Source organism: Thermobia domestica, chromosome 12, assembly GCF_964235325.1.
Source record: "Thermobia domestica chromosome 12, izTheDome1.hap1.1, whole genome shotgun sequence".
NCBI classification, from domain to species: domain Eukaryota; kingdom Metazoa; phylum Arthropoda; class Insecta; order Zygentoma; family Lepismatidae; genus Thermobia; species Thermobia domestica.
Genome location: NC_137465.1, coordinates 149,807,922 through 149,832,988, shown reverse-complemented (window position 1 = coordinate 149,832,988; position 25,067 = coordinate 149,807,922). Strand labels below are relative to the sequence as shown.

At 35.5% G+C, this 25,067-nt stretch overlaps 1 protein-coding gene across 1 annotated transcript in view; it reads right to left on the bottom strand.

Annotated features, from left to right (window-relative positions):
• LOC145666732 (uncharacterized) overlaps positions 1-25,067 on the bottom strand; it is a 90,268-nt gene that overhangs the window by 16,362 nt on the left and 48,839 nt on the right. Inside the window, exon 2 of the mRNA XM_081734262.1 lies at positions 9,375-9,617. Coding sequence (XP_081590388.1) covers positions 9,375-9,588 — 214 coding nt within the window. The 5' untranslated portion in view covers positions 9,589-9,617. The remainder of the gene's footprint in view (positions 1-9,374; positions 9,618-25,067) is intronic.

Below are 25,067 nucleotides of genomic sequence, written 5' to 3'. Positions count from 1 at the left end.
ATATAAAGAAAACATCATAAAATGTGCAAAATTTGAAATAAAATTATTTCTCACGTTATTAATTGCATTGATAAGTAATAATTCTTGTCAATTTTTAAAAAATTATTATTTTCTACGTCGTTTGGTGTTTGTTTCATGAAGATTGGTCAATTAGTTTGGGAGATATAGGCTTTTAAAGACAGCGCTGTGCATTCGCGAAGGCGGCCATCTTTAATAGCCGCCATATTGGATTTGGATGAACGAAAAAAATGGCAACCGTGTCAGAATTTCACAGCATCACCGAAAAAAAAATCAAGTGTTAGTTCAATTTTAACAAGAAATGCACATAGGATTACACGATACTCCCACTATAAGGCGGTGTCACAGTACCCCAGATGTAGTACTACTAGAGTCAGAACAAGTTTTTTTTTTCAACTGTATTGCTATTTTTTTTTTTTTTTTAATTTGCAGAGCAAATGAAGAATTCCAAAAGTCTTCTTGCATGATGTGTTAATTTGATCAGACCAAGTTAAATATTTGTTAAATATGACGCCAAGATTTTTCACAGAGGAAGAGAAGGGAATATTTTCGCCATCTGAAGTCATGTTGGGAACAAATGAAGCATCTATTAACGTAGTCGAACGTTTGGAAGCAATTAAAATATACTTTGATTTGACTGGATTTACATTCAAATAATTATCTGCTGACCATTTAGCCAAGGCACTCCAAAAAGAAAAAGAAAGAAAAAAGCTCTAGGTGTAACGGGGAGTGTGTAGCTGGCCAGCTGGCCATCATAGTATACCTGAATCGAGATTTAATTTTTAACTGTGAAAATACAATATTGGCTTCGGAATCCGAACGTTTCAGATCTCGAAGATCTTGGAATATGAACGAAAAATTCGAGCAAATTTTGCCTCGGAACATGAACACTGCTTTGGAATCCAACGTCCGAACACGTATTTCCTATGTTTTTGCCAGTGGCGTACAGTACTTTCGATCGGAGAAAAGGTTATGAATAGTAATACACCCTTTGGCATTGTCAAACCAAAGTAATATTAGCATACGTTTAACACGGAAAACAATGTTCATATTTTTTTCTCGAGGATCTTCTCTCGTTTTCTCCCACATCATTCTACACACTTTCCTAATCAGCCAGCTTCTTTAGCCTAAATGACATAAACATGGGAAGTTAAATGCTTCATTTCATTTAGTGCATAAAGTTTTTTATTAACATGGAACAGAATAAACAATTAAAATAATATTTTTAGTGCGAATATTTCGTACGCGGAAGGTGAGCAAATAGTTAAAGCATCCAAAAGTAAAAATAACCTTAGCCAAGGTTGTGTGAACTGGAAAATAAACTTTTCCACAACAAGCTATAACATAACACATAGCTAACCTCGATATGTGCATTTGTGTTCTGATATATTGTTTGCAAAAAAAGTTAAAAATAAAATATTTGGTGATGTTTTGGTGGCAAATAAACAAATTTTTCAAAACTAAACAAAAAATAAAAATAACCTTTATATTTGTATACATAACAATAATATTTATTTAAAAAAAAATTAACTGGTTTAAAACTCAAAAATATAGTGCCAACTAGTTGTAACAAACAAGGACATTTACGAGTATAAAAAACAAATTTTAGAACCAAGGAACCATTCATTCGAAATCATTCAACGATCATTCATTTGGCTTCCACCATTTCGGATTTACCTCGTTCCATTCAGAGCTTCTACATGAAGTCTCTGAGTAGCTGTCGTCAGAACATTAAATATAAACTCAGAAAGAAAGTATAACTAATGTATGGTATAATATAACAAGTCAAAATTATCTATTAGCAATTTATATGCTTTTGTAGTTATTGTATTTTTTTAATACTGTAATATATTTGTGCATTTGGCCTATGTGTAATTATTTCTTTTATTCTAAATATTAATTAATTATATTATGCATTCTTCTTATTATTTTTATTCAATCTCTTTTATTCTACAATCTGTCACATCTAAATGAAATGCCATAAATCATTTGGATAATGGTATCCATGTGACAGGCAATACACTATAACTATAATCCCACTATACTACCCGTTCCATTATTGTAATATATTTTACCCATTACACCGTTAAAAATCAATTTTATTTATTTTCTTTATATATGTTACTATGTTATCTAATATTCTACTCTACACTGCTAAAGACAACCTCTGGGACTAATCACACACTCTCTTGTACGTTTTTTTTTTTCACATTTTCATTATTTTCAACTATCTCATAGTGATGTTGATAACCTACTGTACTTGACAGTCAATCCTTGTGTAATCGAATGTCTTTGCGTAGTACTTGGATGGAGATGGCTTTGAGACTATTCATGGCATCTACTGTTTCCGTAAAAACGGCCACTAAATTCTAAAACATTATAGACGTCTTTTCTGAAACAAAATAAACATGACCAGTACGGTAATTTATGGCTTGATGAACACCCAATCAACCGTTTCATAGAATTATAGTGACTACTTAGAAAATGCCTAATGAAGTATTTTACTATATTTTAGTTTTAGTGAAATATTTTAGTTCTAATTTCTGTATGCCATTTAAAATAACCGTACATTATCATAAAATTCAGTGAACGGAAATGACATAATTTCGCTTGATCTATCATACACTGGTTGGTTCATTTCTGGGCAAAACGAAATTTCTGAATACGTGAACCGAAATCAGGTACCATTCACCTGTTTTGCTGTCGGCTTATTTACACAGATTTAATTACCACTATGGAAATCTAAGCCTGTCTGGTTTATATTTAAAAAAGTTACAGAATATCACATACAACGTTATACAAATGATGAACAAATTTTTTTATTCCTCCTTATCATCATCATATGTATTCTGCTGCCATTATTGGCAGGTCACTTGCCGCAGTTGAGAAGATTCCATGCTCCAAGGTCTCTCGCTAACCTCTTCGTCTTCATGTACGATTTATCTGCTTTGATATCATCCATTAATTGTAGTCTCCTTCCCCATTCCCTCTGCTTCCTGCCACCATACCCTCTACACGTCCCTCATAATACAGTTCCTTCTTAGCCAATGTTCCAAACAGTTTCTCTTCCTCTTCTTAATAATATCTAAAATTGGGGAGCAACTGGATTGCGCACACTATAGATCCCGAATTGCTCACAAATCTCTGTTGGCCTTTCTGAACACAAATTTTTGCCCAACGTTGCCACAATGGTAGATTTAAAATCTGTGCGCAATGAAGGTTTTCCTTCAGACTAGGATAGAAACAAAAATTTGAAATAAAATTCATATTAGGCCTATATTGAGGATTAACTAAATATAATTTGGTCAGTAGATACAAGAAGTCATGATACCTCCAAATTTACAATCCAAATGTTAACATTTCTTGTCTCATAATCTGAATCCCTTTGGAGTTCTAGTACCTATTTTTAGGTACTAAAGTAGCGTCTTCATTATTCGATTCAAAAAGAACCAATAAAGCTTTTTACTTTTTTTTTTCAAGTCTAGAGGCACTGTAGAACACGTTACGTATGGTTTCACGCCTTCCGCGTCGAGACATACGAGGTGGTGACATCATAACTTTTAAAAAAATATTTTTGTTAGGCCTATTTTCATTATTTTTTGGTGGGCTTACTTTCGCACCTAGAAGATTGAAATTTTGTACAAACATTCAGTCCACCGAGTACTATTTATTAGATTTTTTCGGATCTCTGCGTTAGCACAAGGTGGATCCAGAGGGGCAAAAAGGTAAATAAAAAGGTTTTTGTTTAAAAAATCCTTTTTTTTTTTTTTTTTTTTTTTTTTTTGCTATTTTCCCGCCTGAGATACATGATGGAGACATGTAAAGGGTCCGTTTGAAAGACAGTTTTATGATTCTAGGATAAATAGAGATGTCCCAGGAAATGTTCTGCCTGAGATAAAGGTATTTTACAGTAATCTGGGCATTGTGGGGATTATTGATATCTTTCTCGCCTTGACTGTTCAAGATAAAAGCTTGAAATTTTGTACAGGCATTTAGTACATCTCATAGTGTTTTCCAGTTGACTTTCAGGTCTCTGCATTAACACAGTGGGGGTCCAGAGGGGCATAGGCGCCGACTTTGGGGGGGCAGGGCACTTTTGGCCCCCCCAATATTTAAAGGTGGGGTCCTCGCCCCCCCCAATATAATTCAGTTGAGGAAGAATTACCGAAGAGGAGCAAGAATTTCTGTCGTTAATTACGTCTTACCTTTAATTCAATATTAGGAACAGCCTTCTTATTCGATAAAAAGCACCGTTTTCAAATCGGCGTTTAACCTTTTTAGAATTTCCACTTTTTGAGGTAAATTTTAGACTTTCACTCAAACAGCTACTGCTTCCTTACTATTTATCGTAGGATCGTGGTTTATACCTCGTTTTTCTCAGGATAGATCATACTTTCCAACGGTACCACTCCCTTGTCCGTATTAAACACCAGAAATAAGAAAATTGAAAAAAAATATATATGAGATTTTTTGAAAAATTTCGAAATTTTTGTGTCCCTCTGGCCCGGGCCTGGGTTCACGTAGGGATCTGAATCTTTAAAAAAGTCTTGTTATATACATAATACGTGCGCAAAATTTCGTTCTTGTATCTTGGAAACTGAGGTCGGGAGAAATTTTTGAAAGTCTGAAGGTGACCCATCTTTTCATATATTATATAAATAGAGGAAGTTCGGGTATTATGGAATAGTCGGATAATATGGAATACCACATTAGCTCGCCTGTGATGTGTTGCTTCCAAGCGGAGAGGAAAGAAACTACTACCTCACGTCCCCATGATGCTCTACAGTCGGTCTTCATGTGATTGTGACATTCGTTGTGTTGGTAGACGTGAAAATCTGATTTCTTATTCAGGAATACTTTTACAGGTAAGTGTTTTACAACCTGCATTTTCCTATTGAAATGTAATAGAACAACAATTCTTTATTTACTATGACGTTGGATATACAGAGTGGTAGTTTGATAAGCGTCAGTATCCTATAAGCCTTCGAATGCGTTTAACAGCTCTTTCGTTTCCAAGCTGGCGTGGAGGGCAATATGGAATACCCGCAAGAAAAGCATGGTATTCCGTATTCTGTATGGTATTCCGATTAAAAAAATATCTATTGTTATTTGGGCAATTAAACATACATTTATGATGACAACAATGCTAAGTGTATTTTTTATTACAGCAAATTTTCTGATGATACAAGGGGTGAGCTTGGGTCCAGCGTTCATCATGTTTAATGTGAGCACACAATGACTGTGCCGATCCTGAAGCAGAGTATTATATTTATGACTTTTGCAAGTAATCACAATCAGTTATGGCTTGGCATTCAGAATTTTCATATATTGTCACTGTGTTCATTGTATGTTCAACAGAAAACTTTTTTCTTTTCTATATAGCATTTGCATTCCATATTACCCGACTATTTCATATTACCCTCCAAAGTGATTTCTTTACAAATTATAAATTTTACCCACCCCCGTAACGAAACTTTATCAAGATATACATAAATAAAGCCAAATATGTAATGCGTATACTTGTTTACCTTTTTGTTTCAATGTGCAATTATTAAGTGAGTTGAGTTGAGTTGATTTTAGTTTAGCGTCCCGTTCAGCAGCGAGGCTATATGAGACGTGGACCTACTGATTAACGTGGAATCCGAACCACATGAGCTCCCGCCGGGAATCGAACCCGGGTCTCCCACGCCAAAGGCGCGTACGCTAACCGCTTAGCCACGAGGGAGCTCCAATTATTAAGTGAGTTACAAGCGAAACAAAAATGGTATTCCATAATACCCGAACTTCCTCTATATATACCTAGGTATAAAATATTTTAAAAAATGTACTGCGTCATTCCTATTTAGCCTAGAGTCATGGTTCAAACGCCATTTTCTTCAGTATAATAAGCCCTTTCCAACGGTATCACTCACCTGTCCGTATCATACACCTAAACCAGATAATTAGGGAAAAACTCGGAAGTATTTTTACAAATCCAACCAAAACATTTTGCCCCTCTGGCCTAGGCCTGGGTTTACGTAGGGATCTGAATTTGTTTCTAAAAATACATTGTTATGTACATAATACGTGTGCAAAATTCCAATCTTGTATCTTAAAAACAAAGGGCAGAAAAATTGTTGAAAGTCTGAATTTAGGCTCTCTCTTTATACACACACATACGTATATACTAATTATAAAAAAATACTGCGTCATTACTATTTAGACTAGAGTCATGGTTTAAACGTTATTTTCTTTAGTATAACAACCCCTTTCCAACGGCGCCATACACATGTACGTATCGTATTCCTAAACCGGAAAAATTGGGAAAACTGAATTTTTTCTTAAAAAAAAAAAAAATCAGCCCCTCGGAACATTTGCGGCCCTCGTACCCGGACTCGGCTTCACGTAGAGATCTCAGAACATTTGAGAAATATCCAAAGGTACATACAATTCCAATCTGATATCGTGAAAACTACAGGCGTGAAAATTTTTTAAAATTTGCCTTATGAAAAAGTAAAAAGTCACGCCCTTCCGCACCCACTTGGCGCAGCCAAGTTGACCATCTGGTTCCAAAACGCATCTGGGGTGTTCTTTGCTCCATCCTTGACTTGACTAATAAAAAAATAACTTAGGTACCTGTTGTAGAACCTAAATAAGAGGTCAAAGACCATAGTACGCCATGGTAATAAAAGTTACCAAAAATCCTAAAAGAGTTAATAGAGCACTGAAGCTTCAACCAACACTATGGTAACACTGATATGAGAAGTGAAGATCAATGTGGTGCAGTGAAGTTTCTAGAATTTGAACTTGAATTTGTTTTAATGTGTTCACACAAATTTCACTTAGGTCATGAATTTAGCAGCGGCGCGGATGCAGCAGACCGAGATATGGAGGGATAGGTCCTTTATTCAGCAGTTGATAGAAAACGGGTGAATATGATTATATATTTATTCATTGTTTTGGCCCCCCCAATATTTTCCTCAAGTCGGCGCCTATGCAGAGGGGCTCAAACTTTTTTAAAAAAGAAATATTTTCAAAGAAAAATCCCGATTTCTCACAAAATTTCCCGCCTCAGAGACATGATAAGGATATGTGAATTGTACCATTTGAAAGGTTGCTCTATTGTAAAAAGAAAACGAGGTATGAACCATGATCCTATGATAAATAGGGATTATGCTGTAGCCGCTTGACTGAAAGTCTGTAATTTACCTTAAAAAGCCGGAATCTATAAGGGTTAAGCATTTCATACTGCTTCAATATAATGTTATGTTTCTTTAAATCTTCCTTTTTTGTGTATTGGTATAACCTTTTGCAATTGATCTTAATTTCAATTTTGTTTCTGATTGTATCTTCAACAAAGAAAAGATCATCTGATAAATATCTGGACCAAGTGAATAGAATTATTAATCGTAATGTTTGTGAAATATTTCCGCCCTATTTTCGTTCGAGGAGCTACTGAGGATTCTGAAGCCCATATTCTAGGTGGAAACCTAAATACAACGAAGCAAACATTTATGATGACATTCTTAATGTTAATGATGATAATAATAATAATAATAATAATAATAATAATAATAATAATAATAATAATAATAATAATAATAATAATAATAATAATAATAATAATATAGTATACATACTTCCCACTACTAGCCAAGTTTTATGGAAAAATTGAAAATTGAAAAAGTGAATAATTTTCTCCATTGTAGTAAAGCTTTGATTTGGTAAATTTATTAAGGTCTGTCGTTAACGTCTGGTCATATAATAGGATACTTGTTACAATAATATGTGCGATACAATAAACTTAAATTACAATATTATTAGTATAATACAACGATGTGAGTAAAGAACTTCCTCATACTAATTACACTGCATTCCAATATAATCCTTGCAAAATTACACGATTTACTTATTAATAATATGGAATATGTCAATATATATGTTAAATCACCTTCCTAAATCTAGTTAAAATATATAAATAGAAACAGTATTTTGTAGCTACCTGCTAGTTTTATTACATACGGTACACTACGACTATGCACAGTAAATGCTATCATTGTTCGTACCTAATATTACTCGCACAAGTTAGGACGATAATCTTAGCTTCTTCATTTATAAATAGTAACTTTTCTCCATCATAACTCAACTTCTCTTTCAATCACTTACTGAAGCAGCCTCTGTAATATTTCTAGGAAGAACTGGTGTGAGATTTTTTTTTTCGAATACAGTATATAGCTTCCCTACCCTTATGTGTTAATTCCTCTGTATTTTCTAAATTAGCTCAGTCCTAATAATTTTATTCGGGCCTTGGTTCGGGTATTCCGCTGCTCTTTTCTTACAGATTTACATAACAGAAGAGAAAATATTTTCCATCTGACAACATTGCTTAATTTTTCTGTGCGCAATCCTGTACATAATGACAGCTTGTCAATGACTTATCAGATAAAACTGATAAAACTGGAAAAGTGTGCGCAATCTCATTGCAGCCCTAAAATTGTTCTTTTCTCCCCGAACATCTCAAGTACCCTGTCATTCATGTTATGTTCTACTCAGCTAATTCGTTCCATTCTTCTCCACACCCACTTTTCGAAAGCTCCTTTACTCATGAGCAAATTAAAATCACATAAGCGGACTGAACTGAGGGGCTCATTAGATATTCTTTTTTTGGCATAGATTTTAAATCCTTTTCTTTCCCTTAAAATACGCATTTTAATAGAAGTAACAGGATAAAAACAACAGTTCGAGATAGGTACTATGCTCGAAAAAATAGTTTCAAATGGTTCAGACGTTTTCCCGTGAAGAGATAGACAACGCTGAATGGAGTATGGAGGAAACACAATAGAAATTGCCCCTTCGATATTAAACCAAATTTTTGAAAACACCAAAATCTGTATAAAATTATTTTTAATGAGAAGTTTATATGCCGAGTTTCATCTCCGCAACTTTAACTTGAGAATCTCCCAAGTTTATTTTATTTTCGGCATAAATTTTGAACTTTGAATTTCCCTTTCGGGTACGTATTTTCATCAAAGTGACATGATAGAAAAAACTCAGTTCGAAGTAGGTGATAACTAGACTCAAAAATTAATTTTAAATGGATCAATCTTTTCCCATGATGTGATCACAAACAAGATCACTTTCATTTATGTATGGGTAGGTTTATTTTGCTACGAATGGTTTGGATCTTCGCACCAAATTTAGTTAAGATCCATGAAGAAAGAAGAAAAAAACTTGGAAAAGTGTTGCATTTCTTGGAAATTAAAATAAAGCTCCGGTCGCTACATTTAATTATACTGTACTATATCCGTTTTTTTAGTATCTTGAAACCTAAGAAAATATGCTTTAAAATTCTACAGTTAATATTTACTAGAACTTACCTTCTACGGTAACACTTATTCCATCTATGAATTTGAATACAAGTGCCCAGTGAGATGCGAATCCTAAGTTTATACCTAGATTTTTTACTGGCGTTTTAAACAACCACACAGTGGCAGTTCTCTTTCTGTTATCATATTCTGCTTTTATATCCCAATCCGAATTCCTCATCTGTGAAGCAGAACGAAAATTTCCGCTAAATGTACTTTTCCACATGTTTAGTGATTAGGTCTACTGTTTTACTCCTGAAAAATAAATTAAATACTGTATAATAATCTAACATAGTTTCAAACTAAGGACAAACAAACATGAAAATAATTAATTTCTTGCTAATCATTTTCAGAAGTATGTACAGGAACAAAAGTGCATTCACATTTCCATTTTTCATATCCTGCGACGTTAGACAACCAACAATTCTGTTAAGGTTTGTAGATTGAGAACTACACAAGGCGTTCTACAAGTGCTCTAGTTTCTTTGAAAAATGTCAGTGTAGCAAACTTTAAAAAATAGAAAAATATCCATGCCTCTGCGACGAAAAGAAATCAGTTAGAAGACACCGTTTAGTATCAACAGAGCGATTGATATCATGAGAGAGTTAGAAAATTTTTATTTAACCTTCGATATACCAAGGAAAAATCAATGTTGGTGAAACATTCATTTTATTTCACAGGTTACAATATTTTGTAAAATCTCTGAATGTTTTACATTATTCGTTTCAACGTTACTTTCAGTTTTGTTAGTTATCAGTTTTAATATCTCTACTAAAACTTTATGAAAAAATATCAGATCGAGAGTATTTAACTCCGAACTTTGTTTCGCGAGAATATTTTTTTACTCCGAACTTTGTTTCGTGAGAATATTTTTTTATCAGCAAAACCATCGTAGTTTTTATTTTTTAAATGTATTATTATTATTATTCATTTACACATTAAACCTAACAAGAATATTTTCTGGAGTTATATTACTGGTTTTCAGTGTGTTCGGAAATTAAACAAAAAAGAAAAAGAAACACAACGGAAAAAAGAAAAACAATTTAAGAAAGTAAAAACAAGATGTGCAGTGCGTATCAGTTCAATTTGCGAAAACCATTGCATCAGTAGAAAACATGTCAGTAGAAAACATTTCTAAAATATGACAAATAGTCATATTATGTGCGCACATGAGTTTGTGTAATTTACTCTACTAATAATACAAGCATGTTTTTATTAGAAGCATATACTATATCAAAAGAACACGAGTTCTCCCTTGTAATACGCCGTAATACCTGGTATATCATTCACTATCTCTTGCTATATTGTAAGTAATCGAGAACTGTAATTTCGTAAAGAAAAATAAATAAAAATGAACTAAAACAATCAAATATGAATATCGATGAATGTTTAGGATAGTATTTCAATTGAAGATATCCCCACTCTTTCTCTCTCGGTTAACATGTGCATGATTCTTGCATCTCATCTCTAGATGGAGAACTTTGAACAAAGAGAAGTTATCATACACCCTGCAAGAACAAATTACATTTAAAAGTATTAAGCTGACTTTGAGTAGACTTGAACCTATGACCCCCGGATTTCTAATCTAGTTCCTATAACACCTCGACTATTCTTTCACTACTGCCGAAGTCTCCCAACTTGAGAGTTCTGCCATGAAATCATGGTCGGAGGGAGAAAGAACGGAAACGAACTTTGATTTATAAAAAAATAACAGAAATAAACAGAAACTTTAGGTTTGCCGAATTAAAGCTTAAGTAGCCAAGTCTCGGTTAGGACAACCCTTTTGAAGAAATCTTGAGTGTGACACAATATTTCTTTTCTACTATAGAAACATGTGTATCTTGGTAGGTATTTAATTAATTACGCTGAAATCTATAAAAAAGCGTCTTGTGTGGTGAAATAACACATTACTATCTGTCAAAAAGATTTTTTGTCGCGGGTCTGCATTGTTTAACCCTTCTTGGAATCCATATTATGAACAATCAGTTCATACTTCGTAATTTAATTATATTTAACAAAACTATTCAAGTGGCAAATATGAATAAAATTGTTATTTATATTTATTTTAATGTTGCAGCTTAGACAACAAGCTGTAAAAATAAAAAAATAAAAATCAGAACAAATCTTCATACTTAGCACTTAACGTTAATACAAAAAAAGTATTACAACTAGTCCGAGATATTAGGTTTGTTACTGAAATTTCTGCTGTGTATTAATGGATGAGTTGATAACGTACTTGGACGGTGAGATAGTTATTAAATGTCTTGGGTTCGAATCTCCACCCCAGGTATTTTATTATTCTTTTTTGTAATGCTTGTTAAAAAGCAACCATAAATAAATTGAACACTTCAATCATTTCCATTTGGAACTGACCACGTGATCTTTATGCTTCAATACTACGTCGAACAAACGTTTGTTCATAATTTTCCTTTCTTTCAGCAAGCAACTATATCCCTGTATTCTGGTGTCTAGATCGCTCGCTGTGAGTGTCGTACGTGCAAATCTCGCTCTTAGTCGAGGAGCCGTACATAGGTCCTGTTGGAAAGTTTGACTTCAGAGAATTTCTCTTCAGATATTTGTTAGACAGCTGAAATGCATGATTTTTGGCTTGGGTACGTTGTTCCAGTACCGTCAGTTTTTTTTCAAAATGGCCGGCAAATCCAATATGGCGGCCAGATTTAACATGTTTCAAATAATAAAACAGAAAACTCATATATTTTTTTAAAATACGTTAATTTTTTATTGTAACTTTTTCTACATAAAATTAGCTTTCCAAAGACATATAGAACGTGTGTTCGAATTAAACTTTTGGATTGAGGGGTGCTTGTGCTTATTAGTATAATAGATATAAATTAAAATGTAATGTATCTTATAATCTCTTTTTGTTTCGTTCGTTCTCTTCAGATATTTGTTAGACAGTTGAAATGCATGATTTTTGGCTTGGGTACGTTGTTCTAGTCCCGTCAGTTTTTTTTCAAAATGGCCACCAAATCCAATATGGCGGCCAGGTTTGACATGAAAACTTGAGTTTAGTCACCCCAGCGTTTATTCACAGTTCCTTGCTGGTGGCTTCGTTGTGCAGCATGGAGATCGTAAGTTTAGCAGCGTTGCATGGATCAAGCTATAGAGCAACTGTACATCAAGCCTGCAAAAGATCACAGTGGGATTATCGGAATAACGCGAAGAAAACAATCTGTAGCACAGCGTGACCTCATAAAGCATGAAAAATCGAACATACATCAGTTCCACCAAAAGATGTGCGGTCTCCTCAAAGAGTCTGAGTACACTGTGTATCACTAATTTTCTTCATCAATTACCAAAAGGGATGAAGCAAACATAAAATGCATCATGAAATACATCAGTGAACGTGGAAATCCATTTGACTTGAAGCTAAATGGTATGTTTGATATCATCACTGGGAAGCACTTTGAAGATGATGATCAGCACTATAAATTAAATTTTGTTTCACATGACGAGAAAGAGTATGACTCTTTTAAACGTGAACGTTTCGTTGATAAGACCAAAAGGCTATTAGATCCTCTCCCAAGGCTGAAGAAAGTTATACCAAAGAAGTTGCAGGAACCAATCAGTGTTGAGAAAGAAACTGCTGAGGCACTCCGTACTATTGATGTTGCTCGAGAAAGAGAATACCCAATCGATAAGTTACTATGTTGGAAGCTGACATCGACTTCATTCTTTCTAACGAAAGATGGCTTTCTTCAAAAACCTAATAAGTCGGATCTCGTTCATGAGCTGGAAAGAGAACTTAAGGAATGTAATATTTCTCTTCTTCCACCTGCAAGCTTAAAGACTGCAACTGTGTTTGACTTCATGCTGCATGCTAGAGTAATTTCTTCAGTCAAAACATCAATGAAAACATTTGGAGATTTTGCACATTTAATTTTACAGCGTATTCAAGCTATTTCCAGTTGTTCTTCTCGAATAGATATTGTCTTTGACGTTTATAATGAAAACAGTGTCAAGTCATCGGAACGTTGTCGAAGAGCAAAAGTAGATCCCATAGAGATGACTATTTCAGGGTCAAAAACTCCTCTTTCAAAGAATATGGAAGCATTCTGGGCATCGGCAACAAATAAACTTAGATTCCAGCCATTTTTCGTGAAATATATGCGATCGACAGACATTGAATGGCCTGACAGAGAGATATACATCGGTGGATTTGGTGAGCATGGAGAAAAAAGTGGGATTATGAATGGTAAAGAATTCATTGAAATTGCCGATCTTTCGTCACAACTTGAAGAAGCAGATGAACGATTATTTCTTCACATTCAGCACGCTGTAACTGACACAGGTGTTAAAAGAGTAGTACTAGCTTCATCTGATGCTGATGTTTTTGTCTGCGCAGTGTATTACTTTTTAAACACTTTTAGGAGCAATGGTTTGAGCAAACTTTGGGTTCTGTGCGGAAAGGGAAACACTTCACGTTATGTCCCCGTTCACGTCTTTGGCGATGTTCTGCACTACAAAGTGATTCAAATCCTTACCGCTGTTCATGCATTAACAGGGTGTGACACAAGCAGTAAAATAGGAAGTAAACGTTCAGCTCTGAATTGTGCCAAGCATAGCCCACAACTTTTAACACAGTTCGGGAAAACTGAATTGTCAGACAATATGGTGGACGACGCAGAGAAATTTCTTTCTCAAGTCTTATCACCGGAATTCACCTCAATAAATGCTCTCCGCATTTATCAGTACAACAGAATGAAGAGACTTGATTTCACTAAATTAGCTCCAACATCTTCAAGCTTACGACTGCACATAAAACGTGCATACTTACAAAGTTATAGTTGGTTTCATATTTTTGACAAGATGCCCAAATTAACTCCAACTGAATACGGTTATATGCGTAAAGATGATGATATTATCCCAGAAATTATTGAAAGTAGTTTGCCAGATGATTTTCCTCATCCATGCCATTGTAAAAAAGTGTGCTAGAGAAAATACCTGTGTTTGTCGAGTTCACAAAATTACCTGTTGTAGGTTCTGTGCCTGTGGGAGAAACATTCATTGTCGCAATCAGTATGAATGAAAGTTCTGCGATGAACGCTTGAGTCTTATTATTTTATAGCTGAATAATCATTGTGATAAGTATATCAACACATGTACACTGTTTCTTTGTGATGATGTGAAAGTAATAGTGTGTAAGTTATGTTAATGTGAAATTAACAAACCGGCTGAAAGAAATTTATTTCGTTTTTATTATGTTTGGTGCAGAATGTTTTGTGGGTACTTATCCTAAATAATATGAAAATGGACCTAAAGTGCAAGCGACATCAACATAGTCTAGATCCCATGGGTCCTTTTTGAAAGTTCTTGTATAGGAATTTCTCTTGAAATCAATGCTACTGAGTCCTTTCATCAAAAGCATCATTTCATATTTTCGAAAGAAAACACGTTTTTATTTCATTGTTTGACACATGTCAGTTTTGGCCGCCACATTGGATTTAGCGGTCATTTAAAAAAAAAACTGACGGACTGGAACAACGTACCCAAGCCAAAAATCATACATTTCAACTGTCTAACAAATATCTGAAGAGAACGAACGAAACAAAAAGAGATTATAAGATACATTACATTTTAATTTATATCTATTATACTAATAAGCACAAACACCCATCAATCCAAAAGTTTAATTCGAACACTAACGTTCTATATGTCTTTGGAAAGCTAATTTTATGTAGAAAATGTTACAATAAAAAAATTAACGTATTTTAAAATATATATATATATATATATATATATATATATATATATATATATATATATATATATATATATATATATATATGAGTTTTCTGTTTTATTATTTGAAACATGTTAAATCTGGCCGCCATATTGGATTTGCCGGCCATTTTGAAAAAAAAAACTGACGGTACTGGAACAACGTACCCAAGCCAAAAATCATGCATTTCAGCTGTCTAACAAATATCTGAAGAGAAATTCTCTGAAGTCAAACTTTCCAACAGGACCTATGTACGGCCCCTAGACTATCTAGACATGGGCGTTTTTAAGTTTTTACGTCTACTTGCACTCGCATTTTTGTTTGATGACTGGCGGCTAATGTTAGTGTTGCAGCATTGCGAACGACCAAAGTATTTCAAGAAAAAATATTAGCAGCAGCAGCAGCAGCAGCAGCAGCAGTAGTAGTAGTAGTAGTAAAGAACAGAAAATATTACTTTCTAATACTCCCATATATACTTTAAATAACATATCTTTTTAATTCCGTAACTGCCCATTCCGTTAATCCATTTTAAAAAGCGAAAAACAATCCGCCATAGAGTCTAATTTATATTGCCTCGCAGCGAGCATACAACGACCAGATTTCTACAGCGCGGCAGTTGGAGCTTATGGCATGAAAGATGCACTAAACTCAAAATCAAATATATTAACATTATACGCGTTTTTGGTGTAGGAGTAGGGATGGTATCAGGACGAGAAGATACTTTGTACACTCTCGGTCTCGTCTCGGTTGATAAATAGCTATTTCGGTCTCGATCTCGTCTCCAGTCAAAAATCACCGAATTGGTCTCGTCTCGAAAGAAGTAATGCAAAATTAAAATTGAAAAAGTATTATTATCATATAGTCTGTCGTTTCCGCTTATTAGTTTTAGCTTTCACTCTTGATTTAGAATTATAATGTGGTGTATCTCTTTATAGCTAATTTGCTAGCGCCAGTGGCGAAGCTAAGGGAGGGCCAAGGGGGCCAGGCCCCCTTGCTCAAATTCTTGGCCCCCCTAGTGGCTCCCCTACACAGTGATATTGCTATAGGTCGGCAAATGGTGAGTGGGTCGTTACTACAAGTGAAACTACTACCAAAACGTCTCTCGACAACAGAATTACCAACTGCAGAATACCGTATGTTGCAATAGTCTGCGTTCCGAATAAAATACCGGTATCGTTACTCGTTTTTGCTTGTAGTTCAGCAAGATCTAATTCACTGAAATCTGTGGGGTGTATATGCGATTTTTATTTGTATATGCATATGCATTGATCTCACCACCTGAACATTCCTTTTAACCTCTGTCCCTTATCTAGTTATTTCCTTTGTTTTAGACAAAGAACCAGAAAGAAAAATCAAATCAGTCAGCATTCTCATTCGCTTCAATGTTGAAGGTCATACTAAAATATGAGATGCTTACTTACAAACAACATACACTACAGAAAAACATTACACTTGCGTTGGACGAAACAAGTTTTCGTACATTACTTATTAAAATTTGTGCACCAAGTAATTAATTACCATGGATTATGGCAACATAGAACAAATGCATAGCATCCATTAAATAATTTGGCATTATTATTATTTTCAAAGCATCTTAATATCGAGCCGGCTTGTTTAATTAACAATAAAAAGAAGAGAACAGAAGTTTTTATTACTTGTGAAATAATCATTCCCTCTGTTCGCATCCTGATCGTTTTGAGAAATATTAGATGCTGAATACTACGAGCAAGTACTATTTGCTACCGATACTGGTTCTCCCGCTCGATTACCTTCTGGTCTTGTCTTTAGCACGTCTAGTTTCCTAACGCTCTTGGCCATTAGCAATTCTGTAGAATCCTTCTGGTACAATGTTAACAAGCGATACTAGCGGCCTCCAGGAAAACGGAGTCAGAGCTTAATGGACCGATACTACTAACTAAAGCCTGGGGAAATGTAATAAAATTCAGTGATTCTTTGAAAATAAATCGTTCAGAAATATTTTCCTTTAAAAATTTCAACTGTAGTTTCATCCCTAAAATGCTACTTCATACAGAAATTTGAAAGTTTATCACAAAGCCAGTGTTACAATCTCCTGATTACTAATCATCAGGTAAGATACCGAGATGATACAAGTTGGTCGCGGTAGTAATGTTATTTTGTATAAAAGTAATAGTTACTCCCGTGACCAGGTTGTGTCATCCCGTTATCTTATCTGATACTTAGTAATCAGCGAGATATCAGGAGTTTATGGAACTGGTCTATAAAGACTCCATTCAGTGAGTTCAGTCACTGAATAACAAATTTTATCGCAGATTTATATTTGTTCTTCGTCAAAATATGCTTAACCATTTCCGAGACAATTACATTGTAGGAATTATGCAGAACAGTAAATCAGTGGTGACGTGAATTTTGAACAGGATATAAGCCTACTAGTTAATGCTGTGCCTTCATATCCAATCTCGAAACTAACAATATTAATTTAGCATCGACTACAGGATAGTAGCGTTAAGTTACTTCAACTACATTTGAATTTATTTTAAGGTTTTGAAACATCCGAGGCTCAGAGAATATAAATGAGGGAAATGAGTCAATTGGACCATAAACATTTCGCTAGTGAACTAAGGAAGAATCTTGGTAAACTCCTAAGTCGAAATATTTGCCCACGAGGGATCGATCATATCATCTTCCGAATCTGAAGTCATTGTAATACCGCTAAGCTCAAATGCACATGGTTGATCATACTTTTGTTTTTGTATTCATAAGCAGTTTTATTAACTACCTAACTAAACTACATACTTTTTTTTGTAATGTAAACTGTTACAAACTGGTATTGATCAATGTTTCTATGTGTTACAGCTGCCAAGCACACAAGTGAAATTAGCTATTTTAACAAGACAATATAGACGAAGCGCTGTTTTTGAAATGTATAATCTTCCACCTTTTCTGATATAATACTGTCCGTACTACCGTTTAACACAACATAAAATAATTTGCCTTATCACGTAATAATAGTTGTTTTTTAAAAGATTTAGAAAGGTAACGAAAGTGTATAGTTTATACAAGTGTTTGAAGTGTTATATTTAATGTTTTTCTTTGTTGTGAGAGTGAGGAAAATCATTACAATAAATAGAATAAGTTCAGTTTACCTTTAATGGAGTTTCCACTAGTCTGTTTGTGAGAACCTAACATAGCAGTATGCATATCAGCTTGATTCGAAAGTAGAGCTAAAGTTCTGGTAACTCTGCCTTCGTATATAATAAGCAAATTCCTAAAATAACTAGCATCATGATATAAGTGCAAATTTCAACGAGGCACTTTGTTTCCTTTTGATTTTGAGTATGTGTGTGTGCATATTTCTCTGCTTCTACGTTTCACCTAAATCAATCAGCCACACATATTTTAAACGCCGTGATTAAGTAACTACTTATTTAGAATGAAAATCAATTGTATAAATGTACCCTAGTTAGAGGTAGTAAATTCTTATATTTTCGCTGTTTTGAAAACAGTAAAATCATGAACAACAAAGATGGAAACATTCATCTTGAACACACACACACATATTTTATATATATATATATATATATATATATATATATATATATATATATATATATATATATATATATATATATATATATATATATATAATTTAATCAAGTTTTTCATTCATTGGAGATGGCCCCCTCAAAATTTTCTTTGGCCCTTCGTTGGCCCCCGCTGAAAAATATTCTACCTACGCTACTGGCTGGCGCTAATGCTTTCCATGCGTGTGTTCCAGGTTCAATCATCAGTGGGTATATCACATCTGGGATAAAACCCTAATAGTAACCTATATTTCACTTTCAGCAATAGACTGTCTCTATAGCCTCAGTACTACATATACATTTAAATTCTAGTAAATTAACTCCAGTACTATACAGTAGTTTCTTTCTTTCCTTTGAATCAGAATTGTTCAATACCTCCTAACGGATAACGCAACATAGTAACACAAATGTATTTAATGGTACCGAAATTGAAATTTTATAATTTTTCATTTATTATCCAATACATTCTGCTTTGACTGTCATTTTAAAAACGGAATATAACGTTCATTACCTTAACAAGTAATGTAAATTATTACTATAATATATTTTGTTTCAAATTGATCAAGTGCTTTATTACCGTTTCACATCTCCGTGTTTAATTGACACTTTAACACAAACTTACTGAACTTTGTGGTGGGAGCTACGGTACTCATCTTTGCTACGTGTAGTCTCGGGTTCGATCACCAAATAAGTTAGATTCGAAGTGCGATGTTTCGCAAAGTTCGCGTCTCACTTTAAGTACTCACTGTTTCTTATACAAGTTCATAAGGTCGTAATGTATCACGTAAGCATATATCCACTGCCGTAACATAGATTAAGCTTATTCCTGAACTCTCAGTAGTGCATGTGGTCTGTATTCGAGGAAACTAATAGTGCGTTCACTACATTTTATATTGATTGAAAATTACTTGCGAAACATTGGTATACATATTATATAAGTATATAGGTAATTCGAGCTATCAGTATCTATTTTCTCTTTCTCGCCAAAACAAGTGATTCTTAACTTTCTAGTTTTCTTTTGTATTAATTTTTGTACTTTTGCAGCAACATGTAAGATTTAATAGTCAAAAATATTTTCTTCGCTGTACGACTTTCGTTAAATTTTGAATTCATTTTTACCCTATCTTATCTAGTAATAGTTTATAGGGTGAGTCAAAAGTCCTTGGACACCTGCATAAGTTTGAAAATCGACGGGAAAAGTAAAAAGTGATGATGGGAACAGAGGTTTGATGAGGGGCCGCAACTTTTGGAGTGTATGTCATTCATGTCCGCCATCCTGAAATCCGCCATTTTCGATTCGAGTCACTTTTTTTTAAATGGGAAGGTGGGTGTATGACCATTAGCTTGAGCTCAGGAATTTAGTAATGTAATTTGTTTTTTCTATCTTGTACAGTTTAGAAGTTATTAATGTTCAAAGGTGGGAAATTACCTGATACTGAATGCTACAACACATGTTCTACGCGTTGTCAATCCTGTGCAATGCACAACTGTAGTCGCCGCAACCACTCTGACTGCACACGGAGGAGAATGTCTCCTGAAATTTGGTCACAGGCTTGTTGGATGAGTTCCTCCAGGTGTCTCAAATCACGGATTGTCTCAACATACACTATTTACTTAAGATGTCTCCATAGATAAAAAGGGGCGTTAAGTCAGGGGATCTAGCCGGCCACTCCACGGGACCACGGCGACTAATCCACTTCCCTGGCAGTTGTTCATCCAATCATTTACTGACATCAAGTCCATAGTATGGAGGTGCTCCATCGTGCTGAAAATAAGATGGGAAACTGCCGTCAGCGTTCAGTGTGGCAGGGAACACAAGGTCCTGCAGCAGCATCAGATACTGTGGTGCAGTTAAGGTGTTGTAAATGAAAAATGGCCCAATGATGCGGGTGTCCCATATGCCACACCATACCATCACCTTCGCTGGACTATGTTCTCGACTCGGGTCAACCCAGTTCAGATTTGCGTCACACCAGTATCGACAATTATGTCGATTAACCTCCCCGTTCAAAGTGAAATACGTCTCGTCGCTGAACAGTATGCCCTTGGCAAACGCAGGATCCAGTTCGTGTTCTTCAGTAGCCCACATGCAGAACTCCAACCGGCTATCAGGGTCATCCTCGTTCAGTTTATGCTGCATGTGCAGCTTGTAAGGATGCCACTGATTGGCATGCAATATCCGGACAACGGAGGATTGGCTTATTGCACATGCTAGGGACACACGACGGGTACTTCGTTTAGGACTTTCCACAAACGACACAACAACCGCAGTTGCAGTTTCCTCATTGGTGGCAGTCTTTGGTCGCCCACTACGTGCCCTATCTTGAACAGAGCCCGTCTCCCGGAATTTGGTGATCACGTGAGCCACCGTGCTGTGCGATACCGATTCTCTGTCTGGGTGCTGTCTGTTGTAGTCAGCTGCTATTGTTCGGTAGCTGCGTTCCCCTGATTAAGGATGATTTCGATAGAGAACTGGGTCAGTATCAAGGTAATTTCCCACCTTTGAACATTAATAACTTCTAAACTGTACAAGATAGAAAAAAAAAAAACAAATTACACCACTAAATTCCTGAGCTCAAGCTAGTGTTATTTGATGTGTCATACACCCACCTTCCCATTTAAAAAAAGTGACTTGAATCCAAAATGGCGGATTTCAAGATGTGGCCATGAATGACATACACCCCAAAAGTTGCGGCCCCTCATCAAACCTCTGTTCCGATCATCACTTTTTACTTTTCCCGTCGATTTTCAAACTTATGCAGGTATCCAAGGACTTTTGACTCACCCTGTATATATATGAACTTTAGAGGTAGGCTACGCTAACTCATTTTTTGGTCTAAATTGAGTTAAGAATACTTTTTAATAGACTATGTTCTTTCTAGTGGTGTAATAATGTAAGTCTTAAAGCATCCTACTACTTTGTAATTACTTAATATTGTAATATCCTATGTGATGTCGTAAACAAGCAGTTCCACGCTTCAATGTTTACAAACTACACCACATGGTTCGGCAAGAGGATCTTCCACCAGAGGGACCTGTAATCACATGCAGACGACGGCTTCTGGCCCCTCCCATGGAGCAGAAGACGACATCGGAGCAACAGCGCCACCGCCACCCAAAAGGACCCTATAAATTGGATGGACGAAGGCAACTCGAGACCAGTTCTCTGGTGACCCTCCTCTAGTCTGCTACGGGACTCTTGGAGTAACCTAACCCCAGGCCTCTAGTCTGCAACGGGACTACGCCTATCCTATCTCCTGGCTTAGCCTGCTACGAGGCTCTGTCTGGGAATCCCAACCTCAGCCGCTTAGCCTGCTACGGGGCTCTGTTGGCAACTTAACCTGCCTCTGCTTGCTACGGAGCATTGGTTCCTTAACTCCACTCCTCTTAGCCTGCTACGGGGCTCTGTTGGAGATCCTGTCTGCGACCACTCGGTCAAAGACTACCTTTTACTCACCCTTTTAAATAGAGACCAAATTGTATAGTATTTTGTACAAATACTCATATAGTGGATTTTTATAATAAAACTGGTAGTGGGAGTCGATTCCGGACACTCTTTTTATTATCTGCTCTACCTCTTCCTTATATGAGACGAATTTACACAAAGTTTTACATGGTAGAGGCTTGACCGACTCAGAATAAGCTCTGAATACTCCCCTACCGGACAGTATTTTTATTAACCGGAAGTGGACTTTTTTTCTTTGGAAGGTATGTGAATTTTAAAGTGTTAGTGCTTTTAGTGAAGTGAATTTTGTTTATGCCTCAAACTAGAACTGGTAAAAACACTTTTCCAGAAAACATTTTTAACATGGAGCAAAATTCGCGCCCTTCTTTTAATATACCACACCTCACTAAGTATTCGGGACACGTTACGGAGGACCCCGATAGATTTTTTATGCTTTTTGACCATCTTGCATTATTGCATTCGTGGAATGAACAGAAAAAGAAAGAACTATTACCTATGTACTTACAAGATGTAGCACTTGATTTAGTCCTACAGTTAAAGGCCCAGAATCAGTTAGACGCGCTTAATTATGAACAATTAAAAGACAAATTAGTTGCACTGAGTAGACCAAGATTACCGGCATATCGAGCGGAATTCGAAATTTTTCAAGTCCAACAAGGTGAAAACGAGCCAGTAGATGCTTATTTTCTCAGAAAATTAAGGGTCATTAGACAAGTTCTGCCTCAGGCCACCGAGGAGCAGAAAATAAATTATTTATCTTTAGGTTTAAAGAAAACTTTTTTGCAAAAGATAGCGTTAGAAACATTTACAACTGTTCACGCCTTACAAACGCATTTACACAACCTCGAGAAAGCAGATGACCTAATGAAGAAACGTGATTACGTGGAATTACAACAGGCATTTTATTCACTCTGCGATCAGAGTACACCTGTCAGCAGTTTACATTCATCAGCAATCGCTGGCGCTTCCTTCCCTGTGCATCAACAACAACTGACCTATCCAATATGTAACCCAACACCTAGTTGGAATCAATACCAGCAACCAGCTTCAGTTTTTCCTACACCTTCAGCACCACAGCTACAGGGTGCATCACAAAATCAGATAATTCCAAATTCTTTCCCCCAAGTTGCTAATCCGAATCCCCGTCCCGAACCCCCCGCGCCTAGCACATCTAGTAATTCCAGTGCAAACAATTCATTAGATTTCACTAAATTAGCAAATCAAATGGCTGAACTATCTCTTCTTGTAGCTCAAAATGCTATAAAGAACTCACAATTTAGGAGAGGTGGCCGTAACAATTATAGGTCGAAAAGTACAAATAACGGAAACCAAAATCGGCAGAAAAATGGAAATAAGAACAGTTCTAAAAATAATAATAATAATAATCCTAGACCGGAAACTGTTACAGTATGCGGTACGTGCTATAAGAAAGGTCATTCTTCCAGTACATGTTATAAGAACAATCAGCAGGGAAACGCCTAGGGGGGGCCCAGGACAAACCCTCTGAAGAACATGTTCTGAGGGCCGAGAATGAGGAAAAAAGTGAACAACAAAGATTGGCAAATACATCACTTTATGCAGTAGCTCCGTTATCAGATAGAAGGGAGAACATTAAAATGTTAAATCAGGAACATAAATTATTAATTAATGTAACAATTAATAAAGAAAAATATCCTGTAATCATAGAAACTGGCAGTTCATTGAGTCTTTGGCCTAAAAATTGGCTTCCACCAAACACAAAATTGATTCCTTTTAGCACTAATCTACGAGGAATTGAGAATTCTGTCGTAAACTTACGCTATATAGCTTTGATTACATTCAGAATTGGCTCAACAACATTTTCTCATTATTTTAGAATTTTAGAACATGGAGATTTTTTGCCTTTATTCGGTGAAGACATTCTAAATCGATTACAGACCAAAATTGACTTAAAGAATAACATGTTGTCAGTATACAAGAAACCACGGCCTCCGCAGTATCCAATTGAAATTGATACTCAGGAAAAATTATCTGCTAACGCTATGTATACAATAAAACAGCACAAGTTGGCTGATGTTTTTACAACACGAAAGGTTACCATACCAGCCAGGTCACATTTCTTTTTACCAATTAATATCAAGAATCGGCAAAAGAATAATAAATACTTTTTTATCTCTCCATTAGAAAATTTGCTGGACAAATACGGACTACAAACGTTGCCTACTAAAGTACCTAAGAATAATTTGACTTTATTGATATCAAATCCTACTAGTAGACCGGTAACGTTAGTAAAGAGCACCCCAATTGCGTATATTGAAGACAATGTTCAAGAAGTAGATTTACAGGGAGATTACCAAAAAGATGAACAAAATGACGAAACATTTTATAGAACGGAACAAGAAATTCAGAATAGGCTGGAAGAGACCAAGTCACTTTTTGATATTAAATTATTTGACATCAGTCCAAGTTTAACGAGTCAGCAAAAGAAAGCTGTGCATGATCTACTTTTTAGATACAGGGATGTCTTTTCTTATACACCAACTGACATTGGCTACTTTCGTGGCTATGTACATAAAATAAGGATAGATAAAGGAGCCTCTTTTCATCAGAGATCACCTCCCATTCCATTGGCAGTAAGACCCCAAATTGACTTACAAATTAAACAACTTTTAGATGCCAATATTATTAAAGAAACTAGTGACAGTTCCTTTTCATCGCCACTTCTCATAGTAAAGAAGCCAAATACTTCAGAGTTCCGTTTAGTTCTCAACCTCCAAGCTTGCAATAGGTTCTCACACTACTTAAGTATACCATTTCAAAATACGGAGGATATTCTACACGTTTTAAGAGGAAAAAGCTCTATATCCACAATTGACATAAAAACCTCGTATTTCCAGCTATTATTGCATCCCAAAAGTCAAAAATACATGACTTTTGAGCTCAATCATACTAGG